This window comes from Agelaius tricolor, unplaced genomic scaffold, assembly GCF_023055355.1.
Source record: "Agelaius tricolor isolate 1412-34295 unplaced genomic scaffold, bAgeTri1.0.p SCAF_5, whole genome shotgun sequence".
Lineage (NCBI taxonomy): Eukaryota > Metazoa > Chordata > Aves > Passeriformes > Icteridae > Agelaius > Agelaius tricolor.
In genome coordinates this window covers 17663826-17690020 of record NW_027269265.1, presented here as the reverse complement: position 1 = coordinate 17690020, position 26195 = coordinate 17663826, and the positions used below count along the sequence as shown (strand labels likewise).

Sequence of the window (26195 nt, the reverse complement as noted above, 5' to 3'; positions counted from 1 at the left end):
TTATAGAGCTCACAAACCTTAAGCTTGAGATACTTGAAGCACCCTCATGGATGATGAGGCCTAGGCTGAAAGTCACCCTCCACTGACATGTCAGTGCTCCCCAATGATTGCACCTTGCCTGCTAGGAAACTCAAAGGGATTTGATGTATTTGAGAGGAATCTTTGATAGGCACCTTTACACACACAGAAATAGGTGTGTGTAAATACCAATCATTTTACCTCTGTGTGCGTGAATTGATTATGGTATGAATATTACTAACCCAAACCTACTGTTAAGTCATACTGTTAAGTAGTGAACCCTACTGAATCACTTTGTTCATGCTGAAGTACTCAGTCAATCATTAAATGGTGCCAAACCCCTTTGCATCTTTATCTTCGCATCCGTATCTTCTGCACCCTTACCCCCTTTTGCATTCCTGGCTTCCATGTAAATCATTCTAAGTTGCTTCTAATTTGAGCCTCTCCTTTGTTTGCTTTAACCTGTGTAGAAGGTAATGGAGTGAATGTTGCCATCCAGCTCTGTAAAGTTGTATTTTCACAAATTCACGTTAAACCCTACTTTTGCCAATACCTTTGACAATGTTTCTTTAAGCAGCCAAGCCACTCATTTACGACAATCAGAACGGGGCAGATGCAGCAAAAAAAGGGAATATTTTCTACATAACTGTGTACTTCTTTGTACATGTTCAACACATTAGATAACTACCTATACTGATATTTAAAGGCATTTAAATATACACACAGGCACAGAAGTATTTGTACACACACAGCTGATCAAACGGGTCTGGCCTTAGCTACTTTTTCATCTCCAAGAAAAATCATGCATTGTTCTTGTTTCAAGAAACTGGACAAACAAGTTACTTAATGTATTAATATCAGAAACTGAGTGTTGAAACTCAATTTCTGGTACCCAAAGCAGATTTCCTATTTTATTGTAACAAAAAACAATGCATGTATTCATACAAAAGAAATAAACTGTGTTTAAAAGATGCAAAGCATGGATGTTGAAATATTAAAATGAAAGATAAGCAGGAAATGTTGTTAGTATCTTGATTCAAAATATGAGTGTATGTAAAAATCAGGACTGGAATTACCCATCACTATATGTGTAATTTTAATTTCAATTTCACCTTATCCTTCTTGTGCACTAGAGAGCAAAATGACGGGCTAGACACCAGAAATAAATATTATCAGAAACAAACAGAATTTATTATTTTTATTGTATCCAATCCCAAGCACTATGACATTCTGACCTGGAAAAAAAAGGAAACTAAGAGAAATAACCTCTGAATGAGGTTATTGAAGCCAAATAGATGAAGCCAAATATCCTATAATCTTATATCCAAGTTGACAAAAGTTGTCCTAAAACAATTTAAAGGAAAGTTACATTTTCTATGCTAACTTGTGGTATTAAATGCATTCAACAGAGGATAAAATATAAAATCTTTTATAGTCTAAAAGTCTTACAGACTCTTACACTTGTAAGAAAATGAGTTTATCCCACTCTGCTGATTGGAGACGACTGTTTTGTAAAAGTTTGTCTGTGGAGATCCAGGTGCAACTTTGTTTTTTTTTTTTACAAAGGATGTGAGGAAGAAGTGCTGTGTAGAGCGGGTTCATGTTCACAGGTACTATCTTGGCTAATAGTACTTCTAATAGTTTGAAACCTGTAATGTAAAGCACTACTTACCCCAAAAGATGCCCTGGCTTTGGTTTTCTGAACACACTGTACTTCTCCTGAAAAAGAAAAAATATCCTGCCTCCTTTCCTCTTGCAGCCCCAATTCATTCACTAGTCTGTTATCAATTTCAGGAAAATCAAATTATGAATTCATAGTTGTAAGAACAAACTGTGCCATCCCAGAGCTCTTCATACTCTCAAGTGTGCAGCTCAAGCATTTCTAGCAGCAAGATTTATTCCAATATCTGAAACCAATGGATTTTTTCACATTTAGCTTAACTAAGGCATAGCAGTGAAATGTGCAAGCCACTGACCACCCAATCAATTTAAGATAGCTTCTACTTTTCTCAACATTTCAAACAAAATTAAGCTCTCCTAGTAATATTCCATTTCTCTTAATTTGCCATTTTTGGATGTTTAAGAAATGCCTTCTATATAATCAAGAACTTACCAGCAGAAAAGAGATCTGCTCTGATTGACAGGAAGAAATTTCTAGCATGTTAGAGGGGAAAAATTACTGCCAATGTTAACCATGGCCATCATTAAAACAGACAGCATACAAGGAAACTCACAATACACAACCTTTGCCTAGACTTGATCACCATCACTGTCTGTCCCATAACTTTCCTCTTTTCACTAATTAGGAAGCTTTGGCTTCCCTGGAGATCCAAGAAAGGCGACTGCCCACCACACAAGCAGGTTATAGCAAGAGAGCATCTTAAAAATTCCTAGACTTTCTGTTATAATTTTCTTACAGGTCTGGCTCAAAAAATCTGGAATAGTCAAGGCACAGCCCGACTTGACAACAGCATTCCCTTGCTCATAGCAATCTGCACATCACCAAAACTGCTCATAGCAACACAACTGCAATAACATTCTTATTTTAGTAATCTCCATGTAAAGCACAGGCATATGCCTCTCTTCTAGCTGTGCTCTCAGACTCTAGAATTCTGAAAGCCAAGATTGCTTCTAATATCAGCCACCTTCACATTTTAGGAATGCCAAACATTCACAAGCTCTCAGCACAGAGCATATGTTCCAGCTCATCAGCCCAGAGATTTTGATGGCAATAGTCACAATAATTTCACAGTTACAGAAAATAAATCTTTCCATACTCAACCATTTTCCAAGATACTATACAAATTTCACCACTAATTTTTAACTGTGACTTTTTCAGAGAACACCTCCTGTAATCTGGGATCTAACTGGTAGTGTGCTATATTCCTGTCACAGGCCACTGAAATTTATTGCTCTAAGCCCCAGACTAGGCAGAAGTAGCCTAGCCCCAAACTTCACCTAGAGGAAAGGTTTGACACCAGATGCTGCCAGGCTTGTCTCCATATCTGCAGTGATCACAGCCAGTTGACCTCCCAGCCACACCAGAGCCCCTTAGCCCCTCACCTGCTCTCACTGTGCCAGCAGGTACCAGTAATCCTGGATGCAAGCAATCACAACAGGCAAACAGCCCTCACTCTTTGAGCAGACTACAACTCCTGGCATGGAAAGGAAAACATTGGAGATGTTTGACAGTCCTAGTAAAGGAAAAAGCCACTGAACAGGAATTTGTAGTTTCTTTTACTCTATCTGGTCTCCATCTTCCTTTACCCAACTGAAACCCGAGAGCACCAGGGTCAGTTTTCCATTTTTAAGTCAGTCCTGTATGGGTGTCTGTGGGAGGAACATTGGAACATGTCTCCAGACAAAACCACCTGCGCTGATGCCTACAGAAGGGTCAGCCACAGAAAATTATTTTCCTAAAAAAGATGAGATCAGCTACTGCCAGTTTAAAGGAAGTAGATTCCAGTGTTCAGAAAGTCATAGTGACATCACTTGCAGGACCAACCTGAAAATTAACTAAGAACAGATATGAAGCCATTTAACAGCATCCTTGGAAAAACAGTATCTGTAGGTTACCTCATCACTGACCTGCCAGGGCAAGGACCATTCAGCTCCTTACCTCCTTCATGCTTTGGGGGTAACCTCCTGTACCTTTTCTTTCCTACACTACAGCAGTTACTGAGGCAGCCAGGCCAGAACTGCAGGGACTTGCAGCAGTTACTCCTCTCTCTGGGTGTGTTCTGCAAAGTGCTGTTTTACTGCCACCACTCACACAGCAGCTGACTGAAGGCAGAACAGGTGAGCAGACCTGTGGCCACAACCTCTCCCCAAGCTTAATACTGTGGTAGAACTTGCCTTGCAGCACTCATCCACACTCTCCAGTTGTCAAGGGAAGTAAACAAAGTCAGTAAACTTCATCTTGAGTCACTCATTTGTAATAATTTCAAAAGTCACTACACAGGACTGTTACAAAACAAGCAGAGTTATCTGTAAAGACACCCATGCAGATATGAAACATAAGTCACTGAGTTTAAACACATCAGGAGTTCAACTTATCTTTGTGTACTCTGCAAGGTGATCTACCATTACCAAGACCTGGCTGATGGAGTTCAGTTTTCTTCTTCCTCAACTTCAGAGACCAAAGATAGCTCAGACCTTTTGGTCACAGGGAATATAAACAGCTAGGGGTCCCATTTCCATACTAATGGCTCTAACACTAATGTTAGCAGGACCACACTTCAGGCACTTAATAAATAACAGCTTTTGCCATATTTTACACACTCAACTAGAAAAATAGGAATAAAAAGATTACACAAACTGCACAGCTACATACACACACTACACAGAATGCAGAGCTAAAAACATCATCCCAAAGTCACCATTTCTGTAGGAATCACTGCAAAATTCAGCCACTCATTGGGATTTTTTAATTGACTGTACAGTGCTAAGGCCATTACAAAATCCTCTCACAAACAGGAGCCCTTACCAGCACCCTCAGGACCCTAGAAGCCCCTCTAGGAGTTTACCCACTTTCCCAAACAAAGGAGAGCTCTGCTGTTCAAATTACTCCCTTAGGGACACACTGCACAACCCCTCTGACTTAATTTTACTTCTTCAATAATACCACTGCAAACATACTGAATGCTAATAATAAATAAATTATTCAAATATTCAGTCTCTACGGAAGCACCATGTGAATCATCTTCCTGAAAAGAAACTCCTGAAGAGATTGTCAGGTATCCTTCATGTGTGTGGGGGAAAAAGAAAAAAAAAACAGAAAGGAAAAAAAAAAGAGGAAAAAAACAGGGGAAAAAAAAGCTGATTTAAATAATTATGCTATGTGAATGAAAAGTGATTTATTTTAACAAGGACAGATAGCAGCTTTGCTGTTAATTCAGTATGTTGACCTAAACCAACTCACCAGCAAAGCATGACTGTCACCATTTTTTTAAAGACAGTGGAATGGCAGCTCAGAGAAGCAAAAGCTGAAGAGAAAACATAATGAAGTCAAAAGGTTTAATGCTCTGCTGATGAAAGTAACTACATTGGAACTAGACTCTCAACCCCCCTCAGGTCTCTACAGAAAACAGTAATTTTCCAAGTGTATCACCCAGAGTACAGAGTTCAAGTGGGGGGAAAGAAAAGTAAACCAAAATTCACTACCCTGCAAAAGCTAATGGACAGCTCTGTTGATTTTTACAGTTACGTTCCTCCTGTTTAAAGTTCTTCCATTTGTGAAGCATCAGAATATGATGCAGAGCCAATATTTTGCAGACTGACAGGTCTGGGCAGTGAAAAGCACCATTATTATACTCATTTCACAGAGCACAAAATCAAGAAATTATAACCCCAAAGCAAGAAAATGTATTTAGATTCTTGGGAACAGGAGATGCCCAAATATCCATCAAAAAATAAAGGTTTAGTTGGATTTGGGCCTTAGAATTTTGCAAAAGACTGTGTTATAGATCACAGCACCTAAATCTACCAATCCTAAGGCTGGATTATTTTGTATTGCTTTTGGCCTTTTTCTTATGGTCATCATGACATTTAAGTATTATATAATATTAAATTATCTGTAATACATACGGTACCTTGACAAGTTCTTTTTCTTTGCACCTCTAGGAAGTAGAAGAAATGAGAGCATTTCTCTCCAAGGTTAGTTTTCTTTTGAGGTGTGACATGCAGTTCTGAAGGTTAAAAGCACATAAGACTTGCTGAAGTTTCTTGTCTTTCAGCTCTCCCCTGTTCCTGCTTCTCGTCAGCCCCATTAGCACAGAAGGTACAGGCACCCTGTGCTCCAGGATGGGCTGTACCTCTCCCCTACATGCCCAGGATTGCACCTGCCCTGCTTGCCCAGTGGAAAGAGCAGATGAACTGAACTTCAACCAGGAGAAAGAAGCCCACTGCGCTGCCAGGGGCTCCTGGGTATTTGTTGGTGGTGTTGACAAAAACATTCAAATTTTTCCCATAATTAGACAGAAAATACATGTGGCTGCATGCACACAGGCATCTTCTCTTAGTGATTTTGTTATCAAGCTCCCTTTTGAAAGGCTTTACTCTTGAAAGTAAAAAACCAACTCCTCCCGGCTTCTCTAGAGTAGGCTGAGTAGTTGGTGTGGGCAATACTTGTCCAAAGAAACCAGGCCCTGCTATTGTTACATTCTTGTCCTAATGCCACTATTAACATAAAAACATAGGCTGGATGTCTTAGTTTATAAGAGTGAAAGTTTCTAATTTAGTGTTTTCAAGGGAAATAAGTAACAAATGCCTCCTTTTTGCCTCCTCCAGGTTGGTTTATTTCCACCTCAGCAACTGCTTCTACTAATAGCTAATGCTTGGAAAGGTGAAGTCCCAAATCTCCTCTCGTATTTCTTACAAATACTTAATGGGGAAGAGATTAAATGGCTTATTTGGATATTTCAAGGATTCTCAAGCTTATTAGAGAAGAAAAAGATCTCTGTACAATTGTATGCACATGTTTAAAACAAACTGGTTCCTCATCTTTTTATGAAGGACATGTCATTTCTGGTCTGCTCATGCAAAATAAACTTTCTTATTAGGAATGCAATTTTCTGGCTTGAATAACTCACCATTCTCAACTAAGAATAAAGCGATCCATGGGCTTTGGTACCCTCCTTAAAGTTTCACATTATGGCCAGGTGTCAATGTCAGCACAATAAAACATGAAAGCCACCAACCTGGACTGAGGGTAATAAGGGTCAATGGAGTAGCAGTGCCCAGAGTTTCCATTTCTACTCTGCAACAAACCATGGAGTCTCTATCTCACACTGGTTTTGGTGACACCTGACCCTGTGAAGACAGTGTCTTCCAATTCTTTCCCATCAAAGCTTCTCACAGGTGGTGCCAGCCACAGCCATGGCAGCAGGACCAAGGCAGATAGGAGAAGAGGGCAAGTCATCCCCAGGTAAACATCTTATCCCTTGCTCTGCTCTGGAGCATGAGGATGCCGATTCTCTGCAGCTGCTGGTAGAGAAAGGGTAATCCCTCCTTTCTCAGGCTCCCTCAGCCAAGATGGACTAGAGGCCACATGCAACTCCTCATTGCTCCCGTTCTGCATTCTCAAGGGGATGGATTTTTCCAGTCTTTCTTTCCATCCTCATTAAAAGAGAATTATGGCTTCCAAGGAAAGCCATGCTGTCTGAATTCAGTTCACTGACTGCTGCAATCCAGTTTGCAGGTGTGAATCCAGGTTGGCAGGATCTTTGAGGAAAAAGTTCCTATCTTTGATGTAACATCTGCAGGCAGCAGATTTAAATTGTGCTGTCAGAAGAGGAAGTGAACACAGACAACTTTGCAAGGATCATGGCTCTACTTACAATAGGTCAGGCACAACTGGAAGGTGGACCATCAAGTCTCAGGGAGGAGACCCATCTCATTTTTTTTTTTAAAACAGCAATAGGGACTGGATGACCCAGGTTTACTTTCCCTCCCCAGACAACGAAGACAAATCAAGATAGAACAAATTTGATACAAAAAGGCACTGTAATATGCAGCATTTAATTTATTAAAGTGTGAGGGCAACTAAGATTAAAAAAGAGTAGTAACTTTGTTGTTTTGGGTTTTTTTCCCTCGAAAGATAAGTTACATCTTTAAGAAAATAAACCAAACCCCTCCACAGTCCAGTTACATCTTATAGGTGGCACACAGCCACTGGAATTTATATGACTGCTGCTAAAAGGTAATTTGAAGATGTATTTTTAGTTCATTCAAGAAGAATATCAGACATACTAACAGCAAAAATGTTTTATTATTACCGCTGATCTGTGAGCAACTGCATGCTCAGTCTGTAATGCGAGCTTCACACCCAAGGTCAGAGCAGAGGCAACAAAACCTCCCTTTTCAGGACACCATATATTAGTTTTAAGATCTTGAAGTTAATGTGACTATGGCCCCACATATCTTCCACAGTGTAAGTTCCTTAAGAGTTTAGACTGTGTCTAGTTATTTTCCACCACAAGGACTCTTTCCTCACATATATTTTATTACATAAAAATGAATGTGTTACGACAGATCAGAACAAAAAAAGACAGTGGGAACAAAGGCTCTCCATACAGCAGATTAAAAAAAAAATCTATGATTTGAAACAAACACACAATATGTACAGTAACAAGTTACAAACAAAACAACAGAAAAAGAAAATCAGCAAGAGCAAAGACCTGTTTTATATGGGAATCCCGAAAGCTAGAATACAGCAATTTCCATGGACACACAGGTAAGTTTTGAGAGAAGACATTAGAGTCTGGTAGGACTGAAGGTCCTACCTAAATTAAGCTCTGCATGGGACTCTTCTCAAGAAGACCATGTAGCACAAGGCTATAGGGATCAACCATCACCCAGCAGAAGGAGTTCAAGACTACAAGAAGTACCTAGGCAGGTGACTGACTCAATACAGAGGAACTGGTTAGAGTTAATGCCAAGAACAACAGAACCATGATCCTCACAAAAAAACCCCAAAAACCAACCAACCAACAAAAAAAAAAAAAAAAAAAAAAAACCCACAAAAACAACAACAACAAAAAAACCCAAAACAAAACAAAAAACCCAAAAACTCAAACAAACAAACAAACAACCCCAAAAACCTATGGCAGCCATCTCGTATCTAATAAAAACATACACAAAAGAGAACGGCGTAAATATATTTCAAAATTCTTAAAAAAATACAAAGCCAGAAAGTAACAGATAATTACTCCCGCTCACGTCAAAAATATTAAGGACAGAGAATAGCTAAAACGAATTTTAGCTTCCCTTTCTCTTCCTTTGCTATTTTGAGGTACACAGATAACTGTTCTCTGAGCTACTTTAGCAGAAGAAATATGTTAAACTCTTTACAATGGTTAAGATTATTTTGCCAAATAGTTCTGATATAAAATGAATGGAAACCAGAAGCATCTACAAGTCTTCTTGGCTAAAGAAAGCACTACTTACATTGTGGAATTTTTTCTCTTCATTCCTCAGACCAGAAAAAGAACATTTTTCTTAAGAACTCAGAAGAAATGAGGTGTGACAAGTACACATGAATATCACATTTACTATAATTACAGAAGTATTCTGTATTATTGTCTATAACACAGTGAACATTCTTTTCAAACACAGTAGAACAATTACCAAGTAAAAATAGTTTAAAATCCCTTTGTTACCTCAATTTTTGCCAATCCAAAGGCAGGACTACAACTTAAAACCAATAATTGAGTCAATTTTTCACTCTCCTGATTGCATTAAGCTGACTATAAGCACTGGAAAAATACTTCAGATGGTCATGTAACATAGGTACTGACTGATGCCTAAAGTTTCAGCTTTCGTATTTTCCAGATTTTGTATTGCATTTGTATTATATAACTCTGAATTTCATATGAAGTGTTAGCAAGTTCTCACAGTTCAGTTAGACAAAACAATCCTTTTCCAGCCCAAGAACCAAGGATACCATTGCAGGTCCAAAAAGTATAAACAATGGCGAATTGAGTAGAGCAACCTGGGAAGATGGGACTTCATAACCTGAAGCCGTAGTTAGACAATTAACCCCAGTATTAAATGGACCAAAACTTATCAAAGTGTGAAAACTTGTGATGATGCATCATCCATCTTGGGTGGAGCCATGGCCAGGCTCTTGTACTGCCCAAGGTGTATCCTTTGAAGGCCTTTCAACAAATATCTACTTTATTCCTTTGACACTGTCTAGCCTCTGTTCCAGGGAGCCTCTCAAGGCATCATGACAAATACCTACACCTCATTTCACATCTCCCTGCACTGCCACCTTTTCTTGCACGGGTCTTCTGGAAAAAGGTGCTCAGAGAAGCAGCGAAGAGGTGGATGCACTATTTCTGTGCAACCTGCTAAAGCCTACATAGTAAAGAGCCTATTGCAGGGAAAAATCCAAAGACAGAAAAAGGACAGAAAGGAAGGCTTCATTGATTTATCTTCTTGCTTTAAAATTATAACCAGGAAGTGTTAAAAGATTACTTCAATGAGGTTTTTCTTCATACTCTCTCATCCTTCCAACCTCAGTTGTATCATGCATATTACAGTGCAACTTGGCTGGATTTTCCACTTGAAATGGCAACACAGAATGCCAATTCAGTTAAAGGTCTGTTAGGTTTTGCCAGTTGCTTGAAAAGGCAGTCATCTCTTTTCTCTATTTCTTTAAAAGTTTTGGGCTTTTAGATTTTCCACCCCAATATGGAAGGCAGAAGAGGGCAGAGGAGAAAAGGATAGAGAACAGTGTATTCTTCTTTGTTGTGAGAAGGCTTTAAGCAACAACTGAGATGGGGAGGACTACAAAACCAGCTGTTATTAATTCCTGGTATCTTGCATCTTAAGAAAAGGTAAAACATTTCTGCTGTACAGACTCGACAGAGCAAGTTTATATTTTATCAACTCAGATTACCAAGACTACGTATGTGCAGATACCCATTTAAAATCGGAATTATTGAAAAAGTTAAACAAATCAAGCTATTTCACAATAGCTCTTTTTCCTTACCAAAAAAAAAAAACAAACAAACTAGTTATTCTCATTAGGAAGGACTCTAAATGTAGCAGAGCTATCTGATCAGACTAAAGCCAAAAGCAGATAAACTCTAGAATTTATACCATCTCCTAGTGGTAAGAAATAATCTCAATGTTTTAATGTATTTAAAATTCACTTGAACAAATCTCAGCATAGATAGTAAATAGAGTTATGCAAATTCTTAGATATGTGCAAGGAATTAACTTGAAAAATATCTTCAGGTAAACCTCAGATGCTGGATTCCTTTGGTCTGTAAAAGGTAATATTGCCTGACAATGAATTATTTGCTTCTGTGTCTCATTGTGAGTAAAGCTCCATCGTAGGTGATTTGGATAAATGCTCCGGAGAACATTATATAGCATCTTCTGTCAGAAGAAAGACCAGAAAAGTCTTGGCACCAGGAGAATGAAAAGGAAACTGAGACAACTCATGGATAAATCCGTGCAAAGACCATAAAATGATCCTCAGTGGTGTAAGTTACTTTGCACCACAGACAAACACTTGCAGTCTGGGGATACACACTTCTGTGTTCCTAAGGCCCCTCTTTTAAGAGTGATGTACTCAATGACAGAAATATAAGCAGACACAGCAGTGAAAAACTACTTTAAGAAGTCTGGTAAAGTAGACTGAAAAATTTCAGCTATCAAAAGTGCAGTCATAGAGCTTCTGTATATATTGTCCATACAATGGAAATTGTATTTAACACTGTTCTGTGAATATAAGCACTATTAACCATAGTAGCTTTCTTGAGACAAACACTCTGACACTGTTTTCCCCATTACATCATGGCTACCTACCTTCTGGTACCTTTTGCTATCAGCACAATTAAGGAGTATAAAAAAGAATCTCTCTCAAAAACAACCTTGTTTCATCCACAGAGCTAAAAGTGATGTTTCTGGAACATTTCCTTCTGGGCACTCTTTATCCACACAAAGGGAAAAAACCAAAAAGCCACCCTTCACCATATATTACAGCAAGCAATTTAATGATCTGAGGAAAGAAAAAAAGCAGCAACTTTCACAGACTACACTCACTGTACGTGGTAAACCGTCATTTTCAAGGCACCAGATGCGCAATAAAGGAGAAAGGGTAAAGGAGACAAAAAAAATTTGGTTATTTCTTGCCAGGTGAGTATCAAAAAAGCTGTGCAATTTGCAGAAGTTATTTCTCAAGTAGAACAGTTACTCCAAGATGCAGTATCTATCACCTACCTTGTAGAAGGGCTCCATTTCTCTTGAAAAAGGTGCTTCCTGTCCAAATGGGTGGACCTGATGTGCTAAAGGGAATAAGAAACAAGTGTAAAGAAAATCACATTTGCATTAGAAGTTGCAATTATAAGTTACTATTTGCATGTAGTATAAAAAATATATAAAACATACTATTCTGTTTTGTTCTTAAAGCTAACATCATGACACTTTTGCCTTCAAGAGAGGGTCTAATATTTCATGTTAAAAATAGGTTAATTTGATTCAAGATTGACATTTTCTTCACGAGGAAAAATCTCCTCAGCAGAGCACACACCCACAACCTCTTGGAGGAAAAGAGAAAAAAGCAATTTTGAATGAATAATAGAAAACCTCAAATCAATGTCAAAATTATTTACTGAATTCTCAGTACAGAAAAATACATGCCCTTCTCCAGAGATACCTGCCAACAATTCAAATGTTTCACTCAGCTGTGACAACATGCTGCCCCAGCTATTTGTCTGCCCAGGACAGCCATGGCCGGGCATCGGGCAGCTCCCGTGCCTCACCCACCGAGCCCCGGCAGGCACAGCCCCTCACTGCAGCGGGAACAGCTCGACACATCATCCCCAGCAGCAGTGACAAATCTCAGCCTTTGCCCTGTGCTTGGTGACCACGGTGCCTCCTGGGAGACCCTGCCAGGGCAGTGGCCACAGGGGCCATCGGGTGCCTGGCAGGTGGCACTGCCTGCCTGAACCAAGGCCCTGCCCTGAACTCACACAGGGCCAGGCCCCTCTTCTGCTTCTGAGACAACTCATGGATAAATCCTTGCAAAGACCATAAAATCATCCTCAGTGGTGTAAGTTACTTTGCACCATAGACAAATACTTGCAGTCTGGGGATACACACTTCTGTGTTCCTAAGACACCTCTTTTAAGAGTGATGTACTCAATGGCTGAAATATAAGCAGACACAGCAGTGAAAAACTACTTTAAGAAGTCTGGTAAAGTAGACTGAAAAATTTCAGCTATCAAAAGTGCAGTCATAGAGCTTCTGTATATATTGTCCATACAATGGAAATTGTATTTAACACTGCTCTATGAATATAAGCACAACTATTCTGCAGATAGTCTTGTGCTAATATATAAAAAATTCACTGTGTTAAAATAAGGACTGCATATACATCCAAACCAATTACATAAGTAATAAAAACCTTCAATACTCCTTAACAAAAGGGGTAACTGAGAGAGAGAAAGAAAACAAAATGACCAAAAAGAAGTTAAGTAGGTCTCCATTTTAAGTGCTGGAGAGCACGGGGCACACACTTGTCTGAACACACACTCACTTCATAGTGCTTAAGCAACCAATTGTTTGCCTTCCTTGTAATAAGCGCCCGCTCTTCAGTGTAGCTCCTCAACTCATAGGAAGGTCAAGAGCTGTTGAGGGCATTCACACTCCTGTAGGATTCACTCCTGTCACATATGTTACGGTGTATCAGAGTCCTGCATAAACTCTGCAACAGGACCCATCAGGCCACAAATAGAAAGCCACAGCATTGTCCTGATACTGTAAAGATTTACCAATCAGAAATCACAGTATGGCAACTATATGCCTTTCAAAAGCCCAAGAGAAAAAAAAAGAGTGAAATTCTGAAATGATACTGCAAAAGAAATTCACTCCCAAGCTGTCCTAAGTGGGTTGGAAGAGGGTTAAAGAAAGGAGTGGAAAAAACGTATATATTTGAATAGACAAAATATCTCCACTAAAGAAACAAAGCCATAGTGATTTTTTTTTTCCAATTTGAAAAAAGGCCCAGTGTTCTCATAAAAACCATCTGATTCAGCACAAACCCACATGAGCTGAGAAAATCAACCGAGTCTTCCCAGGGAAGGAAGCTAAAGAGTTAAAGCATGTACATAATGTACTGCAGCAACTATCAAGCCTTTTGAAACAACAAACTTTTGTGTTTGCATGGCTTTGTAGAAGTTTACCTATGTCTGAACTGCATTGGGTAAATTTTTTTTTGTTACCAAACTTTTGTATGTGAAGTCTCAGAGGGTATTAATAATTAAGACATATTTCAAGTTGACAAATGATAGACTTGAACTATCACTTTAAAGTGTTCAAAAGCTGCTTTCTCTCTGTTCCAGATTAAGAAACCATTTGAAGAAGTTCATTCTTCTAAAGACCATCAATAAAAACCCAAATAACTTGGTTCGTCTCAGGTATTTTTTCAAACAAGTTGTTTCTTCAGTGTAGCCTGTAAGCTACAAGAGAAGAATGGCCAATTCTCCTACAGAAGTAACAGCATATTCTGCATTTAGGCAAAATAAAACTGCAAAATCTGGGTCTATGATTTTCTTTTGTAATCAATACCTGGTATAAAATTAATATTTATTCCATTAGCATTATTGGTGGAAGGGTTTTTCCCCAAATTTACCAACTAAACACACTGACTAAAGTAATATCTCTTGGAAGAAAAGCAGTAAGTAGTCTGAACTCTTATCTCACTATGAAGAAACTTGGGGCCTAATACATTTTTGTTTTGGACATGTTTGGACTGGCCTAACTCTGAGAAGCAGATGAGCACAGGGCACTTTCAGAAGTGGGTGGAAGATGGACCTTGATTAACCATAGTAAGCTGAGATTTCAAGCAAACATCTTGAAAGAACAATTCAGACAACATGTGAAATATCAGCAGCTACCTGCCAAGGACCACAGGTTTGATTTTCAGAAAATACTATTGTTTGAAGCCAACAAGATATCCAGGATGATCCAGGGGTACAAGTCCAGAGGCATCCAGTGCACAATCCACCTCCCTCCAAAGCACAGTCATTGGCACTGTGGCATCTGTGCACCACCACAGGGAGCAAATGAAGTATTCACTTCAGTATTCAGCCTGCTGAACCTGTATCTGAGAGAACTGATGGAGGATGGTGTTTAACCCCTGAAGAATAGGGAGACACCTCTGATCAAAGCCCACCATTCCCATGGATGTGCCAGCAATTTTTAATGGCAAATGGGACTTGATTTCCACTCAAAGCAAGCAATGAACCGTTCTTTCTCTGAAGACACAATCAGCAGGAAACTTTGTTGTGCCACTGGGCCCCAGGCATGGGAAGCTTCTTGACTTCAGGGATTTTTCTGAGGAAAGGCTTTCCATAGGAAAATGTTGCTTTGCTGAAATCTAAAACATTCTACAGGAATGTGTTGATTTGAATACTGTTTCTGCTGGAAACCAGGCCAATATGAAGACTGTCCAGCCAGTAAGGGTTCTTGGCAGGTGGCCAGCCCAACCCAGAGCTCCCAGGGCATACAGAAGCAATAATATGTGTGAGCCCCCAGATTACTTATTTCTATCAAAATGTATGGTGGACTTTTACAAAAATCTTCAAAAGGTGCATATGCTTCAAGAAACTTTAAAAAAGGAAACATAAATCCTTTGTCTTCTGGAATTCACATTAGAGCAAGGAGACTAGAGTCTCGAAGCCAAGCACTAAAAAAAGCAAGAGTAAGAATTCTCTTGCACAGTTGCAGTATTTCCCAACTATGCCAAAAGCTCTCACAGGCCTCTTTGTCAGAGAGGCTTGATTAATAGATTTAAAGAACCCAAACAACTAAAAATTCAAACCAAATTCAATTGTGTGGCACAACACACCACAATTAAGGGATTATGAAAACACAGAAGCCAGGCAATAAATACAGGCCAATGACTGTGTTACCAAATACGTCTACTGAGTGATGGTAAAGCAATGGAAGACACAGAAAGAGGAGAAAGCAAACATACAGGCCAACACCAGCCCCTGAACACACATTTCAAAGGCCTTTGAAGCTGATATTTATTAGCCCAATGAAGGACAGCTCATTGGTGAGGAAGGGAAAGTGCTGCACACACACACTGCAGCCCACCATGGCCAAGAGGAGGTGGAATTAGCTAATTCCTGGCTTTCAGGAAAGCCTGGACTACTGGGCAGGACAGCTCAGTAAAGGACAGAAATATGAACAGTGTCAGCTGTAAGCTAACAAGCTGTGGCACACAAAATACCCAACACAGTCTGCAGTAAGCAAGCAGCTGCCAGACCATGAACAGGCAGCAAGGAAACAGAGGATGTCCTCTCTAGCCCTCACCAGTTGGAAAAATGATGGGAACAAGAAAAGATGATTGAACTGCCTCTCCAGCTCAACCCAATACACTGCAACTACCCCTCTTTGCCCTGAGGGCAATACCAGCTCTGAGGACAGCTATATCATTGAAAATTTCTGGGAACAGAAGCTGCCACTACCAGCTGAAGGGAAAGAAGACACTGCTGTACCCATGCTGTAAGTATTCCAATACCAACCATCCACAGTGCAAAATGCTTCTCTTCCAAGTCTGACCAACACCTCTGACAAAGAGTGAACTGAAGGAAATGTCAAGAACACCAAACCTAGAAGCAATAAATCATTTTGTCAAAGAGCAACCAATGAAGCATCTTGCAGCAGGCTTAGAAACTCACTTCCAAAAGTTCCTGAGAAGCAACTAAATCTCAGTTAGTCACTGTCTTATGTTCAAGTTGCTGATAACAATAGCTGTAGATGCCTTATCTGGATGGAGCCCATTAAACCCTGTATCTGGAGGCAGCAGGGAATGATGCTCTTGACAAGCCCAACCAGCTCCCAATGCCAGCAAGGTGCAGACTGTGACTCTAAGGTATATAAATGGTTGCCCACCTAAGCTGGTATGGCTTTTACCATTACTTGAGAATTAATTTAGGATGCTGCTGTAACTGAGGAAAAAGGGTTAAGTATGTTTTTGTGGGAATACAGCATTCCTTGATGCTGGAAGATGAATAGTATTTCCTTATGGCAATCACCCTGTGTAAGGCATGGGAAATGTTCCCAACTACAGTGGTGAGCAGCTTTCTTGGCTCCTGTGCTGAACAAACATGGTCTGCAGAGCAGTGCTGAATGGCACAGGAGGAGGTCACTTGGTCTAAACCACAGTGCCATGAGCTTGTAGAGTGAACACAAGACAGACAGCAGCTCCTTCTGACTGATGACTCTTCTAACACCTGCCAGCTCTTCACTGCTTGCACTGGAGACCTCACATCCTTTCACTGTTTTATCAGCTTTCTTTTCTACAGTCAATTTTAATGCCATTACTGCATGGGGGCGAACAACACTACTGCACAGTCCATCTGGGTATATAACCATAGTTGTTTTAATGAATTGATCACTGCCATTTTACCTATTGAGCAATACAGAAGTGTTCATATACTGCTGGACCTGTAATACTTGTGTTTTGCTAATGAGGAAAAGAAAAAGTCTAATCCTTGCCAGCAGTTGCTGGCAGTTAATACCACAACTAGCCATCACACAGCAACAAAACAAGTTTCCTCTCCAAGCAAAGCAAAAAACCCTCTACTAACCTGGGCCAATACATAAAAAACCCTCAAAGGCTGGTGATAAGGTATTTCCTCACTTCAATGAAAACTGATTAATACTTTAGAGATTTTAAATATACAAACCCATTACTCCATCTTCTCAAATTTTCCATAACTGACAAAACATTACTGTTAAAGAGATTTATGAATTCACAATACAGGTTTTTAATTTATGACTGCTAATCTAATATTCTGGCAATGCTTCTCTTTTCTCTGCAATTCCCTCTTTTACTGTCTCTCAGTATCTCTCACTTACTGCAACATGTAAGATCAAGACTTAAGCTCCAAGCTGGAGTCTTTCCTGGTTTCTCTAGGGTGTCTAACACATTTTCAAGTGAACAATAACATTTTGATCCCTTGTGAACTTTAAATGAGTTTTCTATATGACACAACTGCCAGAGGGATTTTCTAAATCTAAATTTCATTAAAGGCTAAAGAAAAGTTGCTCATGAAAGCTACTCATGAACAAAATGCCTGAAAATACAATTTAATGCTTTTTGAAGGATGAAGTGAAAAGTTGGTCAAATTCTTTATGTTCTCCAAATAGCCAAAGCCATTGTCCTGCCATGGTCTTCAGGTCTTCATTTAAGTAATTAAGCAAGAACAAGGCAGGGGAAGTAGGGGGCAGGGCAGATTAAAAAAAAGTTAAAAGAAAACTCAAATTTCCAGAATCAGGCATAAAAATGGTAATTCCTAATTTCAAGAAAAACATGGTCATGTGTCCTTTGAAGCCCATCAATGACTCTGCTACAGTGCTCAAAAGGTCCCTGTCACTGCTGATGTGATACATGAAGCCTTCTTCTCCCCATGTGAGACTCTCTAGCCCTTGGCCAGAATGTTGGTCTCTGCTGAGAGACAAATATTATATATTTATGGACAACAATACAAAATTTGTTTAAATAAATGACACTATCATAATTTCTACAGAGTACTTGTTTAAAGAGAGATGGCTATTTGAGGTACACCAGCCTCATAGTGCAAAATGAAAATCTTTCATTAATCTGTGTTTAAATATTTTAAGATGTATTTTGTGAACACGAGATAATTCTAGGCTGAATACTAAAACAAGAGAAAGTCCAGATATATTTGAAAATTCATGGTGAGGCAACAGTCCCATGTTACTTTTAATTAAAAAAGATTTGTCTCCATTGGGAATTGGGAGAGGCTGCTTATCAGCCTCCAGTTCTAATTCTGCCTCTACTGCTGAAATCACACAGTGACTCCAGGCAAGTAATTTCATCCTTTCTGCCTGAGTTTTATTTTTCTTCTTTTGTACTAAAAACAGGCTTACTGACACAAGACTATATATCTCTGGAAAGAATAAAGAACGGTTAACAACACAATAGATGAGGGAATAGTCTTTTGAAGTGCATGTAGTTAAGGAAGGACCAACACAGCTCACTTCTAGAGCATAGCTGTTATTTGTTCCCACTTATTTCCCTTATTTCGAAGTAAGGAAAAATACAAGGTTACTTCACTTGCTGAAGTGCTGTTTTTCTCACAACTGCTATTAAATGGTTCCTAGACTACCACTGGATGAATAACTGGTAGTTGTCATGCAGGGTAAACTTTTGAGTTACCTAAACTCTCTCCTGAGCTACAGAGCATGTCTGTGCCAGCTCAAGCAGGAAGCAGAAGTCAGTGCCCTGAAGCCCAGATGAATAGAATATTCCTTTTTCAGACAGCCACTGGCCTCTGAGACTACAGAGGACTGTGGCCTTTTTTGGGCTACACCAGCATCAAACAATGACCTGGCCAACAGGGAGAAGAGTTTGATTCTCCTCTATTCTACAAAACCAGAAATAGAGCACTTCAGTTTTCTGCTTCCATTTGCTGCAAAACAAGTGGGAAAGAAGAGCTTCATTTCTGCTTTGGTTTCACTTGCTTAAAATTGCACTGGAAAAAATTCCTGAATCTCAGGTTCTGGAAAACAAATGAGTCCTAGACACTGTCTATACCTGAGGCCTACCTTTACTTTAAACTTAATGTATAAGAGTCTGGTTGGATAGTTAATGCTACAGTACAGGCTCTAGACTCCACACTGACCACCTGAAGAACTGAACTGCAGTGAAACTGCAGAGCTATTAACCAGGCACAATACTGTAATTTTCTCCTAAAAGAAGGACTCTCCCAAATCAAAACTGATTAATTTTTTTAAAAGCCCAGGGTCACACAATTGACTTCTGTTACTCCAGTCCTGAAGTTTCCATTTATTATCTTGCAGAATTTCAAACAGCTTTGCTGATAGACCTGAGTGGATTTCTGAAATATTTCCTACATAAGGCTCCCAGTCACATCCCCAACCATGGCTTAACCATGGCCTGTCAGTTAACTGGACTGGAGAGTGACAAGAAGCACACCTCTGCTGAGTGGCGTGTCACCCACTCCCGAGAACTTGGCCACTTTAATGACACCAACGTACCTTGAACGTGCATGAAGTTATAAATGTGCATATGCAGAAGGGCAAATCTGATGTCCAATGAAACAGAAATAGATGGGAAAAAGGAGGTGAGGCCGTAAAGTGGTGTGTGGGGTGTGTGGGAGTGTGTGTGTGCTCTGCCAACTGCTTCATGTTGCTTGCTGAAATTCTTGTTTATCTGGAATGTTGTGATTCCCCATTTCATCAATTTAAGAACTAAGGGGAACTTAAAACTAAGCATGACCCGCAGGCTGCTGCCAGTATGAACTCCCCCTCCACCACTTGCTCAAGGCCAAGACGCTTACCAGCTGAAATTTTCCACACTTGGTCTTTCTCATTAATCTTGAATGAATGTGGTTCAGATGATTCAGAACTAATCTGGCTTCTGGAATTAGAGCAGCAGAGAACAAACGAATGTTTAACCGCTCCCCTGGAACACTCAACCTCTCCCAGATGCTAAGGGTACTTTTCCTTGGGAAGCTTAATGTGCTTACAGGATCTGCAACACTGCTGCAGAGGAGGTTGCACAGATTTGTACTCACTGGGCCATACACAAAAGTGTTTGATGCACATGTCAGAAAGTTATGTAAAAGAAAATACAATGATGATGATGATGATGATGATGATGATGATGACAACAAGAGCATCAAAACAGAAGTACTCCCATATTTGAAAAGCCTCAATTACGTATTTCATCATCTCAATTCTAACTCTTCATGCATATCTACTACATGAGTCTAGCATTCATGGTAACCCCCAGAAGACCTGAGCTGAGACCATACTGCACAGCATGCAAGGTGCTCAAAAGATAAATGACAGATAGTTTGTGGATGCTATCATCAACACAAAAGTTCAATGCATAAATAATGTGTTATCCTTAGAGATACATTTTTAGAAATAAACTGCTAAGGCATTAAAAATTTAGTATCAAAATATGTCAGTTTTCACTCATTCATACTCCCAAGATTATTCCTTTTGAAGAACTGAGAGCTGTATTTTAGGGATGGGGAGAGACATCCCAAAACATACACAAAAAATCCTACAGCATCCAACAATGGGCTGTTTCACCTCGGGGTCTGGGTCTACAGACTCAACAAAATATAGCATTTTTTTGTACTCAGAAGCATTGTAGAGACACCATCTATATCAATTCTCCCACCCACAGAGCTATAGAGAAATAATTTCCATTCAGAGAAAGGAAACCATACACACAGAGGTAAAAAGGCACCTCCAAAAACACCCAGTAAACAGTGGGAGAGCAGGACCAGCCCCCAGACATGCCCCTCAGGTCTGGGCCCCTCCTGACAACCCACAACTCACACCGCTGTTGCCAGGGCTCCTCATCACTGACTGACATCAGCTGCACCTAACAACAGCTCAGCTTTTCTCCTAAAGTTATCCCAAATGTTTCCAGCTGGCTGCAGAGGAAATTAAAAGCCAAATTCTAATATGCCCTCCACTTTACAATAAATTTAAAGCAAATGGCACAAGCTTGACCAAATTCTATCCTATCAGCTCAGTCCAGTCAGGAAAAGGTTAAATTTTTCCACTTATTCTTGATAACTCTTCAACTCAACAAGGCCTCAAATTCAAGGGGCAGAACAGATGAGATCTCACAGATATCTACACTACACAAGTCCCTTCCCTCTCTACAGCCTCTGCCAAAATGAAGAACCCCACTGAACTATGGCTGGGGAGTGTGTGTGATTTCGACTTCTCTGGTCTCTGAAACAAGAGCACTCCTAGCTAATTTTACAGGAGCAATAACCACAGCACCCAACTTCCAGTATCTTCTACTTAAAATTTTCAAATCAGAGGTATGAAATAAAGAATTTCATACATTCTGCACACCTAACTGCAGACAAATACTCAGAGGACTTAATTTTGACTCATTTTAGCCACTTTCATTTAACAGAAAAATAAACCTCCCACCGGTAATGGGAAATAAAATTCAGTGTGCATCTTTATCCCTAATCCTTACCTCTATCAACAGCTATTCAGCCTGCTGAGAATACCAAAATTGTACTTAATAATATTCTAATAATTCTCTCAAGTTACAATATTATCTACATGAATGAAGGAACTCAGTGAGGAAAAGAAAAGCTGACCTTCACAGAATTTATAGTGAGAAGTCTCTCTTCTACCTTTAGGCCAGTGATTTCTCATATGACTGATGAAGCTGTATTGCTAAAAAGGAGACTACTTTTCTCAAAATTGTCTTAAAACACTGTCATTTCAACAAATCTCGGCTTCCCCAGTGGAATCCATGATGTGGTCTGTTTCCCTCTCCTGCTTTTTCTCAGCTGTTTGTACAGAAGTTGAATGGACTCGGTAAGACAAGGCTTTAACATGGCTCTTCACTTGGGGATTTGCAGTAGAAAGCAGAGGTGTAGGAATAAAAGATATATGAAGAAGGTGAAGTTTTACAATTGCTTTTGCAATGAGATACTTGTTTCTACATTTCTGTTTTATCAGCTGTGACTCCATGTGGTGAAGGTTGAAAAAAAAATCATTATGAACATGAAAAAAGTCACAGAAAGTCACAAATATCAGAGTTTCTTTTTTCTGCATAGTGTATCTTTACAGCAGTTTGTTAGCAACTTTGTGCCAAAACACCAAATTGTAGAGGGATCATCCACTCTTTCCTGACAAAGCCCAGGAAAGTTACAGAAAAAATACATACCCAAATATGGCAATTCAGCAATCCTCAGTGCCCTCCCTGAACAGCTCTGGTTTAGCAGCCAGTGGAGGAGACCACAAGTCCTCAACAAACCAAGAGGTTCTGGGAGATCCATCAGCTGGTGAGCAACCCCAAAACCAGAGGTATTTCACTAATGAAGAGCACAATCTTTGGAGGCACCAAAAGGAGCTGCTAAGATGGGCTTGGTTACCTATAAGACACTGTGTAATTCTCCTTTCAGTTGAATTGGTATCTGCCATGCAGTTGCAAAATACCCTTATTAATATTAACTAGAAAAAATATGTTCAAGAATGTATATGCACTCTCTCTCTGTGTAATTAATCTCTGGAGTAAAGCTGTTCCTTGGATTATTTCAAGTATAGAAAATCAGTGAGCTAGATTACAGGAAACAATTACTTATGGTACACTGGTGTTTAGAAAGAGACAGTGACACCCTGACATCCCCAGACAGCATTTGAGCCCTCTAAAGCTGCAGATCACAGAAAGTATCAAACTATGCTTTTCAAACATCAGATGATGCAAGCTTGTTCATTCTAGTGAAATGATACTGATCAGTCATAAAATGAATGGGACACAATCTTTTAAACATTCAAGAGGCAATAATTTATAAAGTATCTGTTTACTACAACCAATTAAGCAGAAATATTTTCTTCATGTGTCAATTGTAAATTCTGACAAATCACGGAAGGAAAAATGGAACAAATTACTTTGCCAAACCACTCCAGTTAATTCTCATGTTGGTGGTTTCATTGATAGTTAAGTCTTTTTTATAATGCCATGTACAGAACATCACTGAACTTTCCAGCCAACACACAAAGGGCTGATAGTAAATACTCATGAACTAGAAAGCAGCAAGCTCAGCCATTTGCAGGGCTGAACCACCCAGAGAGCTGCCTCTGCTGGGAGTGGCCAATACACCTGCAATTCTCAGGTCAACTGGAACATGCTCAAGCAACAGCTCCTTTTTAGAAATCCACGCACCTAAATTTCAGATTACAGACAAACATGACTTGAAGCAAAGCAGCCTTAGATACCTTAAGCAGAAATTGCTGTCATCTCATTCCATTCTTAGCTCTTTTGAAACCATTTTTCTGTCCTATTCCTAAGAGGACCTGCCACTCTGTTGTCATGATCAATCCCTGTTCATAAACCATCTCCTCCTCCACATTAGCCCCTCTGCTGAATCTGTTTTTGGGTTTTATTATTGTCTTCATTCTATTTCAGAAATTTTACAGCTCATTTGTACAGCTCTTAGCATCTCAGCATGGGATAACTTCACAACTAAATCTTATTAAAGCTATTCACACAATTCCTATGGACAAGACAAGGGTCTGTGTTTCTTCATTAACTTGTGTGGAAACTCAGCTGACAGATTTGTCTCTCGTCTCTCCCTCTTTTCTTGGAGGGACTCTAGCTAGACTTGTGAAGACTAGAAAGCAGCAAGTGAGATTCACTAGGTTATGTGAGAGAAGTAAAATGGAATAAAATCAAAATGGACAAAAAATTTAGCATTCAACAAGGGCTCTTGATGGGAACTAAGATACTTGGTTATAAACAAGTCCAAAGATGACAAGTCAGCTCAAAGAAAGATACAGAATGCACTATTTTAATGGCTTTGTTTAGAGATAAAGGGTCCCCTCTTTTGAAGGAAAAGCTATTCTCTGTGTGTTCCCCATTATTCAGGCTACAGTAGCCTGAGTGGGAAGATGATGCTTGCTAACCTCTCAGTGCCACACTGGAAAACAGCTTTAAGCACTGAACTTAGAGGTCTTTTCAAACCTTAATGATTCTATTACTTGCCTATGAAAGTAGCTTTAACAAAGGCTTATGTGAAATGCAGAAGGGAAATCAAGAACATGGCAGAACTCATTACACCTTCATGATGAGAAATTTCCCTGTACTTGCAAGCACAGTGAACTGAAAGCAAAGGTTTCAAACCTGCCTGCATAGGTATTTCACACTAAGTTCCACTGAAAAAGTAAAGAAAGAAAAAAGCTGGTAATGCATAACAGCCAAGTGATCCCTACACAACTGTTGACTCTAAGCCACCCCAAGAGAAAAGCTTCTTGGGAATGGCAGAAGTGTCACTATTTCACACAGTCTTGCATGAACAGACTGCATCAAAACATTTCCTATTAAGTTCACAACATGTGCAATTCTTTTTGGGAATTCCCCCTTTTGTAATTCTCCTTCTGAGGGAGAGGAAGAGGGAAGACCTCTCTTTCTGCTGTCTCCAAGCAAGCTCCAGTCTTCAATCCCAGACCATTCTGGTGTTATACATGAGTGTGTATTGTGGTCTCTTCAACAGGGCAGCAAGGCTTAGTGCCTACTTCCCTCTCCAAGGAAGAGAACGATGCTCACCACTATGGCACTGACCGGAGACGGTGCTTTTAATTGAAGTAGGAACTGCCTGATCTGCATCTTTGAGTAGCCAACAAACAAAAACTGGCACTGAAATTCATCTGTAGGATGGGTCGTGAAAGAGTGACTTCAGTGCCAGTTTCATAGTAACCACCAGGGAAAAAAGTTTCCCCAAAGGAAAAGAGAGAGTTCAATCTGCCTCCTTTTCTTGGCTTCCCTTTTAAAGAATACAAATAAGCTTCCTGAAAAACAACAGGCCTTTTGATGAGGTAATAGTTTTCCTCCATGTTTTTGTTTGTTTGTTGAAAACACTTGGATTTCACAGGAAGAAGTAACAAACACAACTGGGGATCAACTTCGTTAAAGAACTTTAAAAATCAACAGGACACACATCTCTTGCTTCAGCCACTAAACTGGATTGTCTCACTGGCTCGAGCAAAACTGCTGAATTATTTCCCTAACAAAAGAAAGGCGCTTTTAGGTCCCATAATCTCATTTCAAATCCTTTTACCCACTCCCTTCTCTTTTTGGCCTTGAAATTGCAATCCTCTTTCAGGACTAATCTCAGGACTAATTGGTGCCAGCACTCCAGTTTCTCTTGCCATTTTGTCCCCTCCCTACCGCATTGTTCAGGTGCCGAAAAGGACAGCAGGCCAGGGTTCAGTGCCCCTGTAATGAGTCTGTTCCTACAGACTAACTGTTAATAATTAGCAGGAAGCATTTTGTCTTTAAATTGCACAGCATGAGCAGCACAATTTCACTGAGCCAGAGAATGCTTCACTGTGGCTGATGAAGCTCCCCAAGTTTGTGGGTGATGTGCAGGCTGGAGGGCAGCGTGCAGGGGGCCAAGCCTCCCAGCTGGGCACACAGGGTGGCACAGGCAGTGCCAGCCCCTCCAGAGCTACCTGTGGCAGGAAGGAGGGAAATGAGGAGCACGCTGCACACATCACCTACAGCAGCTGCCAAGGAAAGCATCAACGTGATGGGACTGAATTGGTGTGGTGAAAGGACAGTCTGAGTTTAAGAAATATTCCAGAACACAATTCCCTGAAGAATAACAAGGAGATTTAAGAAAGTCTGCTACTTTTCAGCTCATGACTGTATTTGCAGGTAGTGCCAAAAAGGAACAATTACTTCTCTTACCAAGGGAATAGCAGTGTTGACCGTTTTCCATTTTCTGAAATTTTCTCAGACTTGCAAAAGACTTGGAAGCAAAATTAGTTTTTCTGTATTTGGAAACTTCAATCTAGTAAGTGCATTAAAACAAAACCATAAAAAAGCTGTTTCCAATGGATGTTCATTTCCAGCAAACCTAAGGCTTAACCCTGAGTTTTGATTCAAGCAAAAGAAGCCAAAAGCTTCTGAAGTTTTCAAAGCTTCAGAAGCTTGCTTTGGTTTTTACATCACCAAATGTACACATTAAGTTTTGACATTTTGATATTGTATAGTGCATTCTACTGTCCTGAAGCTGAAGGTCAACACAAGAAACTCCATCTGAGATACACGCTGCTTCCATCATGCCCCCAGCAGTGCTCTGCAGTTTAACCACCACTGGGACTAAATCCAC

General features: G+C 39.9%; 1 protein-coding gene across 8 annotated transcripts in view; it reads right to left on the bottom strand.

The window, feature by feature from the left end:
• The window catches only part of FOXN3 (forkhead box N3), a 206263-nt gene that overhangs the window by 62282 nt on the left and 117786 nt on the right, over positions 1 to 26195 (bottom strand). For all 8 annotated transcript variants that reach the window (XM_071426639.1, XM_071426641.1, XM_071426643.1 and 5 more), the window contains one exon: positions 11752 to 11816. In XM_071426639.1, coding sequence (XP_071282740.1) covers positions 11752 to 11816 — 65 coding nt within the window. The remainder of the gene's footprint in view (positions 1 to 11751; positions 11817 to 26195) is intronic.